Below are 20,011 nucleotides of genomic sequence, written 5' to 3' on the forward strand. Positions count from 1 at the left end.
GTCCCTTCCAACTCAAAATTTTCTGTGATACTGTTTTATTTTTGTCACTGATAACTTGGTTCTGGAGAAGACAAATATGCTCAAATTTTATGCCACCTGATATTCTGAAGTGGCACTTCTAATCTTTTAGGGTTTTTCTTCAGTCCCTCAGACTTTTAGGATACAGTATTATAGCACTGATTTTTATCAACTATGTAAAAGAAAGCTATCTCTACAGAAGAAACCTAAGTGCACTGTACTCTAAACTGAACAGACTTGTCATTATGACAGCATGTAAATGTGCTGAGACACTTGGTAACAGAATATTATTTTAAAAACTTTCTACATGAATATAAGAATACTATTGTGTATGGTAACTGTTTTGGGGGAATTCTTCACATTAGAATCCAGGATGTTCACTTTTTTAATATGACAGTGTTTTCAAGAACAACTCTGTTGAAACCCTTCTAATGCTTGGTATGGTTCTTAAAATGTATTATAAAGTCAATTATTCTATACTGTCATTTCAGCAGACCTGTGATCTTGAAAATGGAAAGCCTGAAACAAAGCGATATCTAGAGAAATCTGTTCAAGTGGGGAGAAGAAATGGACTCCATCTTCCTAAAGAAGTACAGAAAGTAAATATGGACTATTTTTTAATAAAGCAAAGGTTACAAACTGCTGAAGGGATAAATTTATGGTTAGTTAGCTGTACTAAGCATATATTTGAACTTCATGCTTTTGGATCTGCTGAATTACTGCTCTAATCTTAACTGTTCTTACTTCCAAATCTGCTTTTCATGCTTTTGGATCTGCTGAATTACTGCTCTAATCTTAACTGTTCTTACTTCCAGATCCATCCTTTAAACTTCAATCACTTGAAGGTTTTTAAACTAATCTGATAGACATCCATGATACACAGTAGACAGAGGTGGTCTGCATCACCTCGTAGCCTTGAGACTAAAAGAAACATAGCTGAAAAGGTTGTATTATATATTATGATTGTAGAGAGTGCCTAAACTAGATTCCTAGGGGAGAGACCCCTCAAAAAATGTTGCTAGAGAGTCTGCACTTCTATTCAAAATTATGTATAACTGTTGCAAACACACAGCTGCACTAGTTTCAATTAATTGGTGTTGTAAAATGTGTCTACAATTTTAGCATTTCACCTGAAAAAAATCAAAGTAGGTTAGAGGAGAAAACCTGCTTTGAATTTTTCTTAATTAAGGGAGAACTGACTTAGAAAGCAATTGTCAGACAATCAGGAAGTAAAATTGTCAGTATCTGTGGTGCTGTGGCATCCCACCCTTAAAGGGAAGGGAGCACCCAACATTCATACAGATGCTTGTTGTTGAAAGGAACAACAAAATCAGAGGGTCTGCAAAAGCTTACAAAGCAAAGCTGCAGAGCTTTTTATTAGTAAATTATATACTTGGTATGGAAATTGGTACTTTAGTCCTTGACCTAGCATAAGCATATGGGAGTGGGTTTTGGATAAAAGGGATAGAGTGAAAGGCAAAAGACAGAGAGATAAATTATTTGAAGAGGGGAAGAGAGAAAGAAGAAAGGGAGAAAGAGAGATCACCATTCATGCCTCCAGCATCAATCCAGCTGCCTAGGTGTCCAGAGTCCTGGGGGCACTGCCTGGGCCTGAATGGGGGTACTGTTTTATAGATAAGCTTTCCTTGCCCTGGAGAAAAGTTTTGCACTTTCTATGTAAATTAGCTGCCATGCATAGTCTGTTCTTTACACTGTTCTGGAAATGGGTCAGAAGGCTTTGGGAGTCTTTGGTGGTCTTGTTCCCCCCATACAGTCTGTGCCTGCTTCTCCACCTCATTTCTCTGATTGTGCTGTACTGAGCTGTGCTTATCTCCAGGAGGTAGATCAAAGACATTTATCCCAGAAAAGTGTTGTCCTACCCAAATGGCCCCTTGTCCAGTCTATATCTTGTTCTTTCTCACAGCATGTTACTGCCAACAGTCCTTGGCTGCTGTTACCTAAAGTCCTTGGTGCCACAGCCACTCTGCTACTGGTGTTTCAGACATACACACTAGCTCTTATCTTGTGGGATTCTACAGATGCCAACATATCTTCATATTCTGAGTGATATTTTTGACTATATTATGACCTTTATTTCTGCTGTTGAATAGACATAACCCTTTGTAGAAAATAATCAATCTTCATCCACATCCTTCTACTGGTGAAAACAGTTTAATGTGTGTTTTCATATAACTGATGCCTCTAAAGGTATTTTGAAATTCCTTCGGGAACAATAGTTGAATTACATTTAGTTTTTTATTTGATGAATGTTCTCTTACTGGTAACTATTATGTTTATTTGAACTTGGCAATAACATGTAGAAACTTGCTATGATATATATTAGAAAATGTTTAAGAAATATGACTATCAGGGTTTCACAATAGGTTTTGGAATGGCTTTGTCTTGTGAGAGCAGCCTCTTCTTTCTGTCATACCATATCTGTACAATTCCAAAACAGTGGTTTTGAATGGGTTACATGTTTTTTTAGTCCCTTCGTCCTCATTGATCTCAGTGGATATTTTTACACATAAAATTGTAATTTAGCTGTTCAAATAAAAGAAAATATTTGAATGTTAGCACATAAAACTGTTTAGTGAATCTGTTTAATCTCTTCAGTCCTCTCTAAGCTGAGTTTAAAATGTTGGAGTGATAGCCCTTGGTCACAATATTGTTCAGGACTGAAAGAAACGTAAAATGAAGACTGACAGTGTGAAGTATGATGCTAACTGCAATGTGTTATTTGCTCAGTCCTGGTATTTACTGTTGGTTAGTAGAGAACCTAGCTGAAAAAAAACCCGATATGTTATTCATATGGAAGATAAAAATTGCCAACTTTGATCTTTGTTTTTCCATTAAGTTCAGTTTATACCCAATACAGGAAATAAAGACAATGAAGAAAAAATTGAATGAGCTGTGTATAGACTTTAACAAAAACCTGAATGAGGAAAACACATTTCTTGTATTTTCTAAGGAAGAACTTGGTGAGTAGGATGCTTCCTTATTTCTGTTTTTTCAACCTTCCAGTTTTATTGGAGTAACTGATTTTTTGCCCCATGCATGATGGTTAGATCGAGTGAAATTCTGACTGTTTTTTCTCTGTCTTTTCTGTTTCCTTTTTAGTCCTTCTCCAGAATAAATTCAGAGTTATCTTTTGCAGGTGTTCATGATGTCTTCATACATTTATGCTTCCTGAGGTTTTTGCCTTGCATCAAGTTAGAATGTTGGTCCTACTTCCTTTAGCATAACTTTTCTCTCTTCCTTTTCTCAATTATCATCAAGCAATCATCTGTGTAATTATTGGAAAAGCTTTTTTAGTCCTGCAATAAAGTTTAACTTATTCAGTAATTTAAACCAAGCTAGAGATTTCATGTGACAGAGAATTTGGGGATTCATTATCTGAAGGGCATCACATAAAATGTGCTCTAATAACAGAGATTTTTTTATGTTATTCAGTTTTTATCTGGTTGCCTTATGTGTATTTCTCTTTTGCTCTCAGATGTTTCCAACATTTGCTTTGCTTGGTGGAATTTGAAAAACTTTTAGCAAATCGTAAAAAGAGAGGTATCTTTCTGTGGTGATTTCTGATGTCAAAGTAGATTGCAGCAAAACAGATGCAAGCTACACAAAAACAGGGGGGAGTAGATAATTTTGGTTGAAATTGTTTATTAAATTGTGTTCTATAGATGGCCTTCCTGATGACTTTATTAACAGTTTAGAGAAGACTGGGAAAGACAAATATAAAATTACCTTAAAGTATCCCCACTACTTTCCTGTTATGAAGAAGTGCTGCATTTCAGAAACCAGGAGAAAAATGGAATCTGCCTTTAACTCTAGATGCAAAGAGGTATGTTCTGTACTGGCTGTTCTACAGTGCAGTGACAGAGTTGAAATAGGAGCTAGACATTCAAATGTTAGGTTTGAGCTTTGCACATTGTAGAGTATTTTGAAATCAAAACTTATCAGTGTGGTCTTTAACAATGCCTTCCTTCAATTTATTCCGATATACTTCTGAGACCTTAGAACTTGACAATCTGCCTCTGTGCATGTATTTGTCTATATCTTAATGTTCAAGTGGTTCTGTTAATAGAAGTGGGATTTTGATCTTCTGTGAAATTTCCCTACAGTGTTCTGCAGATGCTTACAGACACTTTTTTCACAGGAAAGGATGTCTGATTGTGGCTTCTGTAGTCCTTTGGGATTCTTCAGAATAGAGAAGGGTTATTTAAGTACAGGTTTTAATTATAAACACAGATGATTAAATGTGAAATCAACAGATTGCATAGATGCACAACTAGACAGGTACAAAATAAAAAAAGCATTGAAAGATAGATTATATGTCATTCAGACAATTGTACCAACCATGCATTAGAGAACAATAGCAGAGTTGAGATTTTGTGCTTGAAATGCTTGGAAGTGTGATGAGAACAAGATAAGATAAAATGGCATCAGGGACTGAACACTTTGCAAGTCAACACACATAAAAAGATTTAATGATAAAACATTGTGACAGTCTTTTAATCTAGTGGTTTTGGTTTTTTTTCCTCTGACAAATCTCACTTTTCCAGAACTAGAGGTTTACTCAGTTATGTTTTCAGGTTCTTGAGGATTCTTCAACACATTTAGGTCAAGTTATATTTCAGATCTTTCAGATCTTTCTCTGACTGCTATTGTTAGAGTGGCAAAAGAGGAAAATTTGCAAGCCAGCTTTGAACGTTGGCACAATAATTAGCAATCTGTCTTCATCACTAATAAGCAATCAAGCCTGCTGCCAGAAATTTCCTATTTGTCTTTTACATGTAAATGATTGATAAAGGAATTAAACTCTTCACAACCTGAAAGAAAATGGTGTATATTTTGATTAGTTAAAAAAAGATAAGTTGTTACAATGAGGAGTGTAATGAATGAGGTCAACTAGAAAACCAGATACCTGCAAACACTGAGAAGAAGCATTCCAAGAATCTAGCTAAACTTAGGTTATATTCTATTTTAATCTGGAAGTGTTTATTTGAAATATTTTCCATTTCATAGGATTACAGATATTATTGAGATAATTGTTTTGTTAACATGTGTTTTCTGGTTTCATTTTACAAATTTGCCTACTTTCTCTTTTAGGAGAACACAAAAATTCTGCAGCAATTGCTCCCATTAAGGGCAAAAGTAGCAGAGCTTCTTGGTTATAACACACATGCCAACTTTGTCCTGGAGGTAAACACTGCCAAGAGCACAGATAATGTAACAACCTTCTTAGGTTTGTTCACATTTATAAGCAATACTTGTATATTTAATGTAGTAACATGTCCCCTCAGCCAAGATGAATTTAAATACATAACTGGGTTACAGCACCCCTGACATTTAGCCAGAAAAGGAACTCTGCTGCCTTTGTTCTGGCATATATATGTATTTTAGATCATAGCTATGCAAATGAAGTTGTTCCACATCAGGAAGCACAAGGCAAATTCTGAGAATAACTGCTTTGTGACAGTCAGTATAAGCAAGTGATTAAACCTTTCTCTGCCCCAAAATGCAGTTACCCTAATATAGAACCAGAGTAACATGTGTAGCTTAAGCAAGTTTATCAGTTCAAGAGGCTGCGTCAGAATTGCAGCTTTTTGTTCCCAATTTTTTTTTTAATCTGTAGTCTTGGTGTCTTTTTCTGGTACAGCTGCATTAAGTATGACAAAACCTTACTGTATGAGATGATGCAACTTCCATGAGCTGAATTAAAAAATTATGTCTGGAGTGATGGATTTAGTCTGGAATTTAAAAGCCCTGTAATGGAATTTGATCTGAAAACAGAGATATCTTGAACATTTTAAACATAGCAGTTTATGAATGAATTTGGAGTCATCCTGTTGATGTCAGTGGACTCTTGGATGTAGAGTTAATCTCTGCTTCCTGATAGCTCCACTGAACAGTATGTGTTCCTTTATTACTGTGTCCTAACACCAATTAGGAGTGTATATTGATGTATTATATAAGTAAGCCCCCCGCAAAGAAATCAGTACAAAAATAAGGTATGTTTGCTGGTAGTGGGGTGTTAGTGTTCATGCTTCAATAAAGAAGTTCAAATGCTCCTCTTTCTAAACCCGTAATTCTGTTGCATTTCTCCTGAAATGTTCCTTGATGGGATCAGATCCATATTTGGCAATACCAATTTTCAGTCTACTTGACAATTAACAAATACTTGGGTTTGATTTATTATTAAATGTTGGGGTTTTTAAGTGTACTTGAAGTATTTTAGACTTTCTTTGTCGATTATATTACTGTAATTTTGAAGCTGATGCACATAAGTTAGCATATCATGCTTTTGATAATTCTCACATAGGGAGAACATGCATCAAATTAATTGTGACTTTTTATTTGGTTCTTTTGATATATTCTCAGCTACAAGCATGACTATGTGTTTGCTCTACTTTGTTCCTATAGAATCATATTTTAAATCAAATGTTCATAAGCTGATCTTACACCTAGGAAGAAGAGCATTCTCTCCTATGACATATTCTGAATTTAGCACAGTACAAGGTGCAAACAGTATTCAAGCATGCAAATGCATTTAGTGTGTTACAGCCTTCCTAGAAACAGGAATGGCAATTCCCAAATTTCACATTGTACATATCAACAATGAACATTACTGTGAATTCTTAATGAAGAAAGAAATTTCTGATAAACCAGAAATACTTACAAGAGAATAAGTACAGAATGTACTGTATGGAAGTGCCAGTAAGCTTAAATATTTCATATTCAGTATGTCTGCTTCCAAGGAAAGTATATTGGAAATAATTTGAATCATAGACTTGAATATCCAGAAGTTTTGCTAGTGTAGAAGCCAGCCATCCTATATGCAAGAATTCTTGGGTCTCTTGGATGTTTTATAGGACTTTAGCTAGAAGTATTGAATATTGTGTTGCACTTCCTTCCAGTAACTAACAATAGTTGTAGTCTTTGGCTGTTGCTAAGAAATGTATGAGGAATACTGAGATTACATGACGTAAAATCAAAGGATTCAAGCATAAGTATCTGGTGTTACTTTACGTTTATGATGGCTTGGAAAAAGTCTAAATTTACCTAAACCCTTCCCACCACTCTTTGGCCTACATGGAATCTACTGTATCATTTATAGCATGCCTGGAATTAAGACTTCTTAGGACAAGAAAACAGATGTTGCTTGTTGTTGGTGAATGAATGGGAAACACCCACTTCTGGAGTACATGATTGAAGTATAGCGTTAATTTTATAGAAATAGAAAAGGAACATGGAAGTTGACTCCAAGCCAATCTTTCTTTCAGATGATTTGAGTAAAAAGCTAAAGCCTTTGGTTCAGGAAGAAAGACAATTCATTCTAGATCTGAAGAAGAAGGAATGTAAAGAAAGAAACTTAGACTATGATGGAAGAATCAATGCATGGGATCTTCATTATTATATGAGCAAAACTGAAGAGCTGAAGTACTCCATAGATCAAGAAAAACTGAAGGAGTACTTCCCAATTGAGGCTGTTACAGAAGGCTTACTGAATATTTACCAGAAGCTGCTGGGACTTGAATTTGAGCAAATAGAAGGTGCTCATGTTTGGCACGACAGTGTTACTCTTTATACAGTAAAGGATAAATCAACAGGAGAAATGCTAGGGCAGTTCTATTTGGATCTTTACCCCAGGTAATGACTTAGTGTTTTGCTTACATGTTTAAAATAGAATTTGTCTTAATGGGTTGCTGCTTCTTTAATTAAAATTAAATGCATTTGGAAGTGAATATTTGTTCCACTGAGAAGATTAATACTGTGTTCATTAAGTTGTCCTCTGGACTGTGTTCAGGTTTTTTTACACTTTTTAAGTGCTTCCATATTTTTTGCTTATATTCATTTTTATGAAGCATTGCTACTTCATTCATATTTTTGGTAGTACTCCCCTCTAGTCAGTTGTCCATAATTTTTTGCATCTATGAACTTATCTCCTTCCTAGCTTACTACTGGCTTTTAGTTTTTATTTCTGTTGAAGTATTACTGCAGCCTTCTCAGATCAGTTACATTTCTGTCTGCTAAGAATTCCTAGTTTCCCCTAGTTCCTCTTTACACTTTGTGTATTTTCTACCCTGTTGTCCAGATAGCTGAATCAAATAGACCAATATCAAGGATAGATTCATGTTGAGCACACATTCAGATTTACTTCCATGTTGATGTCTGTAGCTCTCCAGCTGTCTTTGTAGCTATTTACAGTATCATCTGTGTTTTGTCAAAGATTAGGAGACTAGACTGGTTTGACAGGATTTATTCTGGGCTAGTCTTCTTTGGCTATTTGTTGCTGGCTTTTTGTTTGCTTCGGTGTAGGATTTTTTAGATTAGTATTTATAATTTTATAAATTTTCTGACATTCTTTTTTAATGTAAGTTGATTTAAGGTTTTCTGGCCTAAGAAAATTAGGGTACTCAATATATATAGTAGTACATAAATTTTTATTTTTACAGTAACATACCCATCTCCTTCACCTATTTATCTGCTTCCACCTTTATGTATATCATGCGAATTGCTGAGGGTGTGTGTCAGTAAGACTCCTCTGACTTAATCTGAGTACTTAACTGAATAGTTTAGGGCAAAATTTTCAAAGTAATTTTTCTTTAAACTCTTGCATCACAGTGAAAATGCAGTTTACTGTATTCTTTTGTCTCCTGTATAAAAAAAAGATTGCATCAGTGAACAGAACCTAGTTCTTCCTGTTGCAGTAGCAGTTTAAAACAGAGCTGGCATGTGAAGTATATATACTTTCAGCTTTTCAGAGAAAAACAGATTCATTTAAATGCTGCTGGGAATCTTGAAATGTTGTGATTTCAGTATAAGAGTATAAGGGGCTTTTTTTCCCCTTGTGCTCTTAACTTATTGAGTCTTAGAAGTCATGGAAAGATGTACATTTTTTGTGTAAAACTTTGTGTAGAGTCACTGACTGATTGTCCCAGTTCTTGAATAGGCTTCACCATTCTGGTGAGCAGGCTTGTTGTTTGAAGATAGTACCTGATGTATTTTCTTACGCAGAGAGGGAAAATATGGGCATGCAGCCTGCTTTGGTCTACAACCCGGCTGTCTTCTCTCTGATGGCACCAGATTGATGTCTGTAGCTGCTCTGGTAACCAATTTCACAAAGCCAGCTTCAGATCGTCCATCATTGCTGCGACATGATGAAGTAAAGACTTACTTCCATGAATTTGGTCACGTAATGCATCAGATATGTGCACAGGTTAGTGATGTTTCTTCTCCGGTGTAAGACTTATTTCTTTCTCCACTGTCTCAAAACAAGGTATAGTTCTGTTTTGGTGGTTTCTAATTTTAGTAAAGCATGTACGCAGAGTTCTGGTTATTTTTTTGAAGCATCAGGTTGGTTTTAATTTTATTTAAGACTGAAGCAATAAATACACCATTTTATGAAAAATATTTTTGTAGGAACATGTACTTTTGCATTTGCATCATGCAGGAGTCTATTCACTCATCACAGGTACAAGTAAAGTGAAGAAGATGCTCAGTCATGACTTTGTTCAGACAGCTTTTTATTACTTCTAGTTTTGTAGAGGTATGTTATTAGAAACCAGTAATTAGAAACAAAATAATGCTGCTATACCTAGGAATGAAAATAATTTCCGAAGCTAAATGACCTGAAGCATTTTGGCTTTTAGTACTGTTGAGACCTATCACTCGACATCACAAGCATAAAACAGATCTTGCCTAAGCTATTATATTTTTTCCTATCTGACAGGTTAGGTTTATTGCAGTGACCAGAAAGAACTGACAGTAGTTTCAGGTTTTCCATCAAGGTACTAATAAAGTTGTAAAATTTCTGTTTTCCTTTTTACTTACATGTAAAATTGATACTGCCAGATGATAAATTTATTATTAGCCTAATGAAAATTTTATATTTCAGAAAGAGATTAGTGTTAGTATTCACACACCAAAAAATTCACATAGTTAATTACAAATTCAGATTTTGTGTAGCACTTCCTTTGTCTTGAGTATAAACAAATACAAAATAATTAAGTCAAGGAAAAATTACCTACATTAGATTTTAATTCTTGACCATGATCCTACTGGGACTGCAAAATAAAGAAACAACATCATCACAGAAACTCATATATTAAATCCAAAGTTAATAATTGCTTAGATATTTTTGAATCTTCTTAAACGTAAAAATATAATTATTATTTTATCATCTTCACCCTGTGATATGTGTTTCTGGTATCAAAAACTGAGGCATAAAACCTAGGCAATATAGAAGGTGTTTATAAGTGTAACACATTTTGTATTGGTATAAAATGGTACAAAACTGACTGCAACATTTTGACTGCCAGTGAGGGTGTGCCTCAGTCTTTTGAAGTCCTTTCAGGACAGCCAAAGCCAACAATTCCAATGCATATGTACTTATTTGATCTGGAATTGTACACAGATCAGAGGCCTGCTTTCCAATTGTCTCTTGCGCTGCTCTGGTGTTTTCTGTGTGCCCAGCTGCCATGCTCACTTCTCCTGTATTGTATGTAAATAGCTATTTGCATGTGTGAAAACTTGATAGTCCCACATAAGGACATCCATATATTCACTGGAATTCGTGTGTTCAAAGCACTGTCTTGTTTCATATGATGATTTGTTTAAGCATGTTAAGACTTTGCAGTTAAATGCTGTGCAAGGATGAGACTGGGAGGAATTTGTGAGCCTGCTGGTAAATGTCTGATTATATAATATACTGGAAAAGTGAGATATACAGTTGGAAAGTGAGATCAGGGCAGGGAGGGAATTTGTGTTTTTCAGGGAGCACTCTTGAAGTAACTTTTACCAAATGTCTTGATATTTTTTGTTAGTGTAGTGTGCTTGGGTACGGGTAAAGGAAGATATCTGAAGGTCACTTGCTTTTTGCTCTAGCCATTTCTATCACCATTTCTTCCCTGAAGCTGGTGCTTCCTAGCTTTTCTTCAGAGCTGCTATTCAGCAAGGACAGTAAGAAGGGCCAGTCTACAGCTATGGATTAGAGAAGCCTACAAGAGTAGACGAAAGTTTTACTCCTTTTGTGTTGTTCTTCTGAAGACATGAGAAGAAGACACATGTATGTGGCACAGATGTCAGTTCAAGGTTATGTCCTGTATTAAACATGGTTTTTTTTTTTTTGTAACCTTGCAAGAAACCAAGTTCAAAAGCCTGTAATTCTGTAAAGATCTATTTCCCAGCAGAGGATAGAGTGTAAGAATATCAACAGCTCTTACAGAGGACAACAGAAAATTCTTTTTCTTTTAGCACTTAAAATGTTTTGTTAGTATGTTGATGAGAAGGAAAAAAATTAAAATTGGGTTGGCAAGAGGAGGTGGACTTATTACAAGACAAGGATGGAGTGATGGTAGGAAGGCTCTGCAGAGATATCTGGGCCGGCTGGATCATGGGCTGAGGCCAATGGTGTGAGGTTCAACAAGGCCCAGTGCTGGGTCCTGCCCTTGGGTCACAACAACCCCAGGCAGCTCCACAGGCTGGGGCAGAGTGGCTGGAAAGGACCTGGGGGTGCTGGTGACAGCAGCTGAGCATGAGCCAGGGTGTGCCCAGGTGGCCAAGAAGGCCAATGGCATCCTGGCCTGGATCAGCAATGGTGTGGCCAGCAGGAGCAGGGCAGGGATTGTCCCCCTGTGCTGGGCACTGGTGAGGCCACAACTCAAATCCTATGCCAAGTTCTAGGCCCTCAGGTCAGGAAGGACATCGAGCTGCTGGAGCGTGTCTGGAGAAGGGCAACAGAGCTGTGGAAGGGTCTGGAGCACAAGTCCAATGAGGAGCAGCTGAGGGAGCTTTTCTCCAGTTCAGTTTAGCCTGGAGAAAAGGAGGCTCAGAGGAACCTTATTGCTCTTTACAACTGCCTGAAAAGAGGTTGTAGCCAGATGGGGGCCAGCTTCTTCTCCCAGGCAATCAATGACAGGACAAGGAAATGGCTGAAGTTGCACCTGGGAAGATTTTGACTGGATATTAGTAATTCTTTTTTTCTCTGAAAAAGCTGTAAATCTTTGAAATGGTCTACCCAGGGAAATGGCGGAGTCAACATCCCTGGAAGCATTCAAAAATGTGTGGATATAATACTTGAGGACATATGTTAACAGCTTAATGGTGAACAGGGTGGTGATGTTGGTTTGGTGGTTGTACTTGATAATCTTAAAAGTATTTTCCAGTCTTTCTGATGCCATGATTCTATGAGACTAAATAATTTCTGTGTATTTGAACAACTGTCTTTCAGAGGTGACTTCTTAGAAATATTTGGATTTGGAGTAAATTTTAGTGAAGATTCTTAACTGTACAAACTTTTCTTCAAAATTGGTATTGGAAGAGCTTCTTAAAGATGAAGTTATTGCTGATAGTAAAATTAAAGAAAAGTGCTTTGCTTTCAGAAGAAAGATTATTTTATCAAAGTGTCAGATTTGAAAACTTTTCATGGATAAGGTTGCTAGGATTTATTTATTTCAGTCCATCTATTACTGGCTAAAAAAGTTGTGCTGTATGTTAACCACATATATTACAAATGATGACAAATAGGGCAAAGCTTAATGGAATAAGTTAGTTAAGTAAAGTCTGTGAAACAGTGTGGTGGACTGCAATACAATAAACTTTTTAAAGTGCATAGTTGGAGTTTACTATTTTTCTTTGGGGTAATAAAACAAAAATCTATAATAATTTACAAATTATGTCATTGCCACAAGACAGCATGAAAACATTTGTACTGCTGTCATAACCTAAAAGGTAAAAATCAATAATACTAAAAAAATTGATGTACTGTTCTGTACCAGTAGATAATGCAGTATATAACTGCTGAGTACTCTACTTTATTCCTTGATAATAGTCTTATGTCTGTTTTGTCCTCCTTTCCTTAAATTTAATTTTAAAATTATTACTATTATTATTATTGGTCTGTTCAAATGATTCCTTTTCCTGTGATTTAAACTGAAATTTTGACATCTGAAATACTATATTCTGCTAAAAATCATGGCTTCTGTTTTAATTTAATTCAATTACTTTTTTTTTTCCCTAGACTGACTTTGCAAGGTTTAGTGGAACTAATGTGGAAACAGACTTTGTAGAGGTACCTTCACAAATGTTTGAGAACTGGGTGTGGGAAAAAGAGCCACTACAACAGATGTCAAGACATTATAAAGATGCAACCCATGTAGGAGACACTCTCCTGGAGAAACTTGCTGCCTCCAGACTTGCTAATACAGGTATCTCTCTGCCTTTTCTCCCCAGAGTATACGTATAAAAGTATGTAATTTAAAAAGCTGACAAACATAAGAAGCCTATTAAATTTCTTTTGTGTGTACACTTACCACTGTCTTTTTGGGTTTATTTGTGTGGGTACCTCACTAAAAAAGGCTATGATGATGGATAGAACTCTTTGCAGGAACAGTAGCAGCTCTAATTTTTCAGGCCAACTACAGGACTAAAGTACCTTTCCTAGCCATGTAAATTTTTACCTGTAAGCTTTATTCGTTTAAAATTGATGGTGTGTGTGGTACGTGGAAGAGGGTAGTCTGTTGTAGTCTGGTGTGGTTTTTGTGGGTTTTTTAGTTTTAAATGTACTCCAGAACAGGCACTGTGCAAGATACCGTATACCTAGATGTGTTGTCTACATTTGATTTGCATGCACACTTAACAGAAATGAAAGTTACTTTCAAATTTATTGGACAGACATAACATATCCCAGACAGCCTTGTTGTAGACCTTACACGTATTTCCAAACTAAGACTGTGATCTCAGGTCATTACCTATCATGTCATCAGAGCTTCCCATTTATGCTATCAGTTCATCCTTAAGCTGCTCCTGTTTATTTTGTAATGCTTTTCCTATCCCGAACAAGGAGTCTTTGTCCTTGCAGATTGCACAGACTATAGCTGCATAAGCATTTTGTCTGAGTAAAGGTTCATATCTTGTAGCTTCTTAAAAAAAGCTTAAATTAAAATTTGCTTTTAAAATATCTGCTTTATTTTAGTTTTGATCTATGAGTAATATTCAGGAAGAGAGGGCTTAGTGTGATAATTCCTTTATTAAAACTATGTTTTTCATCTCTTTGTAAGTGGAGTAATTCAAATGGAAATGATATAACTCCAAAATTCTATTAATTTACTATGCATGTTGAGATCTTTGAAGGAAAGATGCGAATGAAACTCCAGCTATTTTGATGCTGGTTAATTAAATGTTTTTACCCACTTAGGCCTTCTAACCCTCCGTCAAATTGTTTTGAGCAAAGTTGACCAGGTACTGCATACAAAGCTGTCTGTTGACCCAGCAGATGAATATGCTAAATACTGTATGGAGATTCTAGGAATTCCTGCCACCCCAGGTATGTCAGTATGAAGCTTTTATACAGCTGCCCAAATGGTTTGATTTAACATGCCTTTCTTTCTCAGTAATGCTTGGCATACAAAAAACAGGGTTGTTTATGGAATAATCTACTTTATGAAGCTGCAATAATTATTTTTAATATTAAGATGATCTTAATGATCTCTTCTGAAGGAAGATTCTGAAGGTAAATATAAAACTTAGCCTTCTGCAGGATATATTTTACAGTGACGTGAAGTGAATTCCACTTTAGATGTTCTGTCACATCTGTGTTGGATATACAAATAAGCTAAAATAGAAAATTGAATTTCCTTTGTTTTTAACAGAGTATATTCAATAATTTGAGGCACAGTCAGACCCTTTATGCTAAAAGTTTCAAAGTAGTTGATATTAATTCCTTATTGATTTATTGTTGAAGTACTGTATGCATCAAAGAAATAACTAAATTTGATTTCATTAACTTGATATTAATCTACTTTTCAAGGAACAAACATGCCGGCTACTTTTGGACATTTGGCAGGTGGTTATGATGGTCAATACTATGGATACCTGTGGAGCGAAGTGTTTTCCATGGATATCTTTTATAGCTGCTTTAAGCAAGAAGGAATAATGAATCCAAAGGTAGATGATGAATACTTTTTGATAAACTTTTCTGTTGCACTTTGTCTCTGAAACCACATTTATTGCCATCATGATCCCTAAGTATGACATCTCAAGTACTACTTCTGTACCTGTTGAGTTCAGATCAACAACAAAAAAGATGTAAAAATAACTTTAAGAAAATAATTTTGAAATTTCCAAGAGCACTTGAATTTTAATGCAATTCTTACATCACCATATATTTAATACTGTAGTACTTTTGAGATATTGTGTTGCCCTCTCTAATGCTTCCCTCTGAATGAAAAAACATTCCTCCATTGCAAGAGCAGATGCATATTCATATGCTGTGAAACCTGTATGGTAGTGGTGCTCTGTTTCTTTTACATTTCCATTACTTTCTGTGTACTTCATACCACCTGTGTATGTGGTCCTTTTGTGTAGTTACTATTTAGAAAAAGGAATTTATTTTGAGCTTTCTCTGCACAACACAAGGTCAATTTTGAAGTCCAAATCAATCATTAAGAGGTTCTAGATTTACTGGGTCTTTTTTCCCTAGAATAGTTCTCCAGCCTCTTCTGCCTCCAGCAGAGAAAAAGGATAATTAGTGATGTGGTTAGTAGTCCTGCCAATTCTAGCAATGTTTTTCAGAGATTATAGTATTAGACTTGAGTTGAGGTGCTGCAGATGAGATAGATGAGTTCTGTCATGGGAAAGACCTTTTGGGTTTCCTCATCTTCTTAACTGTGTTCCTGATGCAGCTGCCAGCACTAGTTCTTCCTTTTGATAGAAGTACACAAGAGAGAAATAAAGGAAAGAGAGAAAATGCATAGCTGTCCTTTTCCTCCCCTGGAAATTGCCTTCTTTCTTCCCTGTACTTATCGCAGCAACTAGAACTTCTAGAACTGTCCATCCCTCTAGAGGATGGAGACAGTAGATTAGACGAGATTAGATTTTGATCTGGACAAAGAGGGGAGTTGAAAGAGATTTGGGATGGGGTAGGACTGTGAAACTGAGGCAGTGGTTAGGCCAACAAAAACCAAAAGGGGTTTTATGAAGAAAAGCTGCCAACTTCACAGTGTGAGAGAAGAAGTGATGTAGGGTTTGGAGCTTAAGATTGACCTTGAAGGGATAGGGATTCATGACAGGTACATATGAGAATAAGCATACCTGCTTATTCATTGGGAATATCATCACTCATAAATAAGAGCAGTAGAGAAGAAGTGTCAAGTTAAATGAGTAATTAAAATAACTTTTAATGGAATGTTGTTCATATGGATCTTAAAAATGGTAGTTCAGGAGGGGTCAGACTTGCTGGCTTTTATAACCGCTAGCATTTGGGAAAGATGGCTAAGGGTGCTGGTGCTAAGGGAACTTTGTGTCAGATTTTTGTTCTGGCATGCCCATATCCCTCCAGTGCCATCACACTTTTGTTCCATCAATTTTACTCTCTAGTCTCAAAAGTCTGATTTAAGTGACTGTATAGTCAAAATCCTAAGTTATAGTTGGGCAAAATGGCTCTGTTACCTTTACTTCTTCTGAGAGATGTCTTTTATTCTGATTTTTTTCTGAGAATTTTTGTTTTCTTTCCCTGTGTATGGGAGGCTTTGAGAATAAATTAATTATGCTAAAAGTGAATATTTTTGTGGAACAGCTGAAAGACAGCTAGTGCCTCTTTTATTGTGAAGCCTGTTATCCAGGCTAAGAAGTGAGGCAGAAAGATGATTATTTATGTGTGTCACTAGGTGTCTGGCATATGTGCTCACAAACAGTTTTTGTGAATGCTGATATTACTTTAGGGATGGCTGTGGAGATTTTTTCTCTCCCTCTTCAATGTTCAAAATAGTTATCTTTTAACCCAAATAAGTGTGATAGCATCCCACAAGTTGAGACAAACAATTTCTTATAAACAAATACTAGATACCAGTATGTTTTTTGTAGTTACTTGTACTTCATTATATCTAGATTTAGACTAGTCTTCTGAACAACAGAAAAGAAACATGGTTAAGGTATTATGACTAGACCTTACAGAAATTTGGCTTACTTCTTCCATTTTGAATTAAATCTCTCCACCTGTTTTGAGCAACAGATATACAACCTAATTTCAGAAATTGAATGTATTAAAATTCTTCCACAAACAATTAATTCTATCTTAATTGGTAACAAACCTCCTCAGTTCTTGCACATGATCTGAACTAACCTGTGGTCTCCCTAGAATTGAGTAGTATTCTGCTCTGAAGGGACAACAGCAAAGACTCAAGTCTACTCAAAAATACTTGTAAACTACAAGGAACAATGTATTCATTTGCTGCTGATGTTCAGCAAACTAACAAAAATAGTGAAGTGTGAATGACACTTAAGTGGGTTTTTTTAACTTATTATTTATTTTTATTTTATTTTAGATTTTCCAGCTGTAATTCAGACAATGCAGGTGGTAGTTCAATTAAGTCATGGAAGTCCACCAGTTAAAAACACCTTTGCTTGTTTTTACAGTACAGTCATGTCTTGGTTTGAAAGACAGGCGTCCACCAAGGAAGGCAGGAACCTCCCTTGGAATGGAGAATATGACCCCCTTTCGTCCAAATTATTGTAAATTTGACATTACAGGGCTTTCAGGCAAAGATATGGAAAAGGAATAACACTTCTTTACTGGAATGTATGTGCATAACAAGGCAAACAAACAATAACAACGAACACAACCAGAAAACCCAACCAAGTCTCCTCCCTGCAGCTTAATCAGTTTCCTCTTCGGTGCAGTTCCAGGCACAGCCAGCGGGGGCGCAGCTGGCTCCCGGCCAGGCAGGGGGTGTGGTTATTCCCCCGCGGCTGCAGGGGGCGCTGTGGCGCGGGCTCAGGGACCACACGGTAATGGCGGCTTGGCCCAGGCGGGAAGTCATGAGCGGCAGCTGGTCACGATTACCAGGCTCCTGCACAAAGGTGGCCCATACAGGGACACCCCATATATTGGCTCTGGACCCCCCCACCAAATGGCCAGGAAACAAACAAAAAAAAAATTAAGCAGACTTGCAGTGGAGGAAAACTGCAGCAGACGCGGATCTCAGAGTCCAACATGCAGGAGTGGCTGCAGCAGTGTGAGGTGAGCCAGTCCTGATGTTTCAGCTCGAAGTGTTCAGGTGGTAGGGAAAACAGCAAACAGCTCCCTCCTTCCATGAACCCGGAAACCAGACTGACCAAAAGCCCAGCCCTAAAACTCTGGGGCCCCCTCACCTTTCCTCTGTGTTGACAGGTGTAACCCGCCCCTAGCCAGGGCCATTTCAATGGAATGTTGTGACACACAGCTACATCTTTTGTTTTCTTAAATATTGGTAGTTATTGTTTCTTAGCAACATATGGGACAAAATTACATGAGAGGAGGAAACAAAAGGAAAACTCCTAATTCCCAACAAGTCATGAGGAAGCAATGTGTTCTTGTTGAGTTGTGGGAGAAGTGTGTGCATATACACTGATTAAAAGGAAGAACATTGTCCGTCTTCAATATCAGAAGCATTTGGGATATGCACATGCAAAATAACATTTTCTCATTTGTAGTCATGTCTCAGAAGCCCAGAATTCTCCAGATATACACGTTCCTTAAAATACAACTTCTTGTTAAGAAACTCGTCATTACTTGTTCTCTCAGAAACTTCATTAATATTTTTAAAGGAATGCATTCTTTCTGAAGCAAAAATGTTTCCTCCTGAAATTAAAATCTGAGTTAAGCCTCATTTTCTCTAAGATACTTTAATAGGTGTGTTAGATATGTTTGTATGTATGATATGTACAACTGTGTATATTATATGGGTGTAAGTGCCATGCCATTCCACAATGCTATACCTATCTTATCTCTGAAGTGTCATCTCTGTTATCCAAACAGAGATTCGGGAAAGAGAAATCATTAGTTAGAGAAAGGATGTTGGGTTCCCTCTTCCTGCCTGTCAGTCACCGGGGTAAACCTTCACTGAAGATTTTGAGGAGGTTGTGTGTTTGTTATACTTTATAGAATGTTTTCAGACAAGTTGTGATTATAGCTTCAAAACCAGTGTAAAACCACAAGAAAAATAATTTCTTTAGAACTGGTCAAATTTCTGCTCTCTTGAGTTCTTCCAGCAGATCTAAATTATACTTGTGATCTATCCTGGTATATCCTAATTTGGTACTAGGAAAATCTGGAAGGAGGAAAGTTGTTTTATCATGAATAGATTTTTAAATATGCAGGAAATACAGAAAAAGGGGAGTGGGCAAGATAAGAAGTACTAACATTCTGCTTTACCTTCTGTCAGGCTGGGATGAAATACAGAAACCTCATTTTGAAACCTGGAGGATCTTTGGATGGAATGGATATGCTACAAAATTTCTTGGAGCGTAAACCAAGCCAGAGAGCTTTCCTATTGAGTAAGGGATTACACGTTCAGTGAAGTTATGATTCTTTTGTAATGTCATATAAGTATGGAATCAGCTGGAAATGTCAGTGTATTTCACATTTTAACTGTGTATCACTCTAGGGAAACTAGGTCATTTTTTGATGATTTTTTAAATTGTATAAATAAAGATGTGACTTTTAAAACAAAATTTCATAGGATTACAAAATTCAACATCAGGGCAAAAATTCTGAGATGTGCAGAAGCTGAGGAGATTGGATGGTAATTTTTAAAATTTTGTATTAAATAATACTAATTAATACTAATCAATATGAGGCGTTACTGCCATGTTTTTCTTTTAAGAGATGCACTTGAATTATGTCTTGTGAATTAATTTTAAAATTGAAGGGGATAAAAAGAATACAACCAGCAATAAAGGAAACAGATTCATTCTTATTCTCTATTCTCTATTGTATTGATGGTTCACCAGTATCTCTGATGGATTGGAAGTGTGTTTGATTTTGTCATTGTTTGAATTCAGTCCAGCTGCCTGACAAATTTCAAGACTGAGAACCTGCCCCAAATACCTTTACAGCAGAGATGTTTGTGTGGTACTTTTAGACCTAATTCAGATGCATGTTAAATTTTTGTACCATTTATATACTTAAAAAGTATAACTAAAAGGGAAAAAATCAGCCAAAATTGGTGAC

The 20,011-nt window shown here is 36.4% G+C and overlaps 1 protein-coding gene across 5 annotated transcripts in view; it reads left to right on the plus strand.

The window, feature by feature from the left end:
* NLN (neurolysin) overlaps window positions 1-19,757 on the plus strand; it is a 37,366-nt gene extending 17,609 nt beyond the window's left edge. For all 5 annotated transcript variants that reach the window (XM_068176847.1, XM_068176843.1, XM_068176844.1 and 2 more), the window contains 10 exons: window positions 510-617; window positions 2,897-2,999; window positions 3,702-3,862; window positions 5,131-5,266; window positions 7,305-7,671; window positions 9,040-9,241; window positions 13,043-13,229; window positions 14,219-14,347; window positions 14,831-14,967; window positions 19,224-19,757. In XM_068176847.1, coding sequence (XP_068032948.1) covers window positions 510-617; window positions 2,897-2,999; window positions 3,702-3,862; window positions 5,131-5,266; window positions 7,305-7,671; window positions 9,040-9,241; window positions 13,043-13,229; window positions 14,219-14,347; window positions 14,831-14,967; window positions 19,224-19,358 — 1,665 coding nt within the window. In that variant the 3' untranslated portion in view covers window positions 19,359-19,757. The remainder of the gene's footprint in view (window positions 1-509; window positions 618-2,896; window positions 3,000-3,701; window positions 3,863-5,130; window positions 5,267-7,304; window positions 7,672-9,039; window positions 9,242-13,042; window positions 13,230-14,218; window positions 14,348-14,830; window positions 14,968-19,223) is intronic.
* Window positions 19,758-20,011: the final 254 nt, after the last annotated feature.

This window comes from Anomalospiza imberbis, chromosome Z, assembly GCF_031753505.1.
Source record: "Anomalospiza imberbis isolate Cuckoo-Finch-1a 21T00152 chromosome Z, ASM3175350v1, whole genome shotgun sequence".
Classification (NCBI taxonomy): Eukaryota; Metazoa; Chordata; class Aves; order Passeriformes; family Viduidae; genus Anomalospiza; species Anomalospiza imberbis.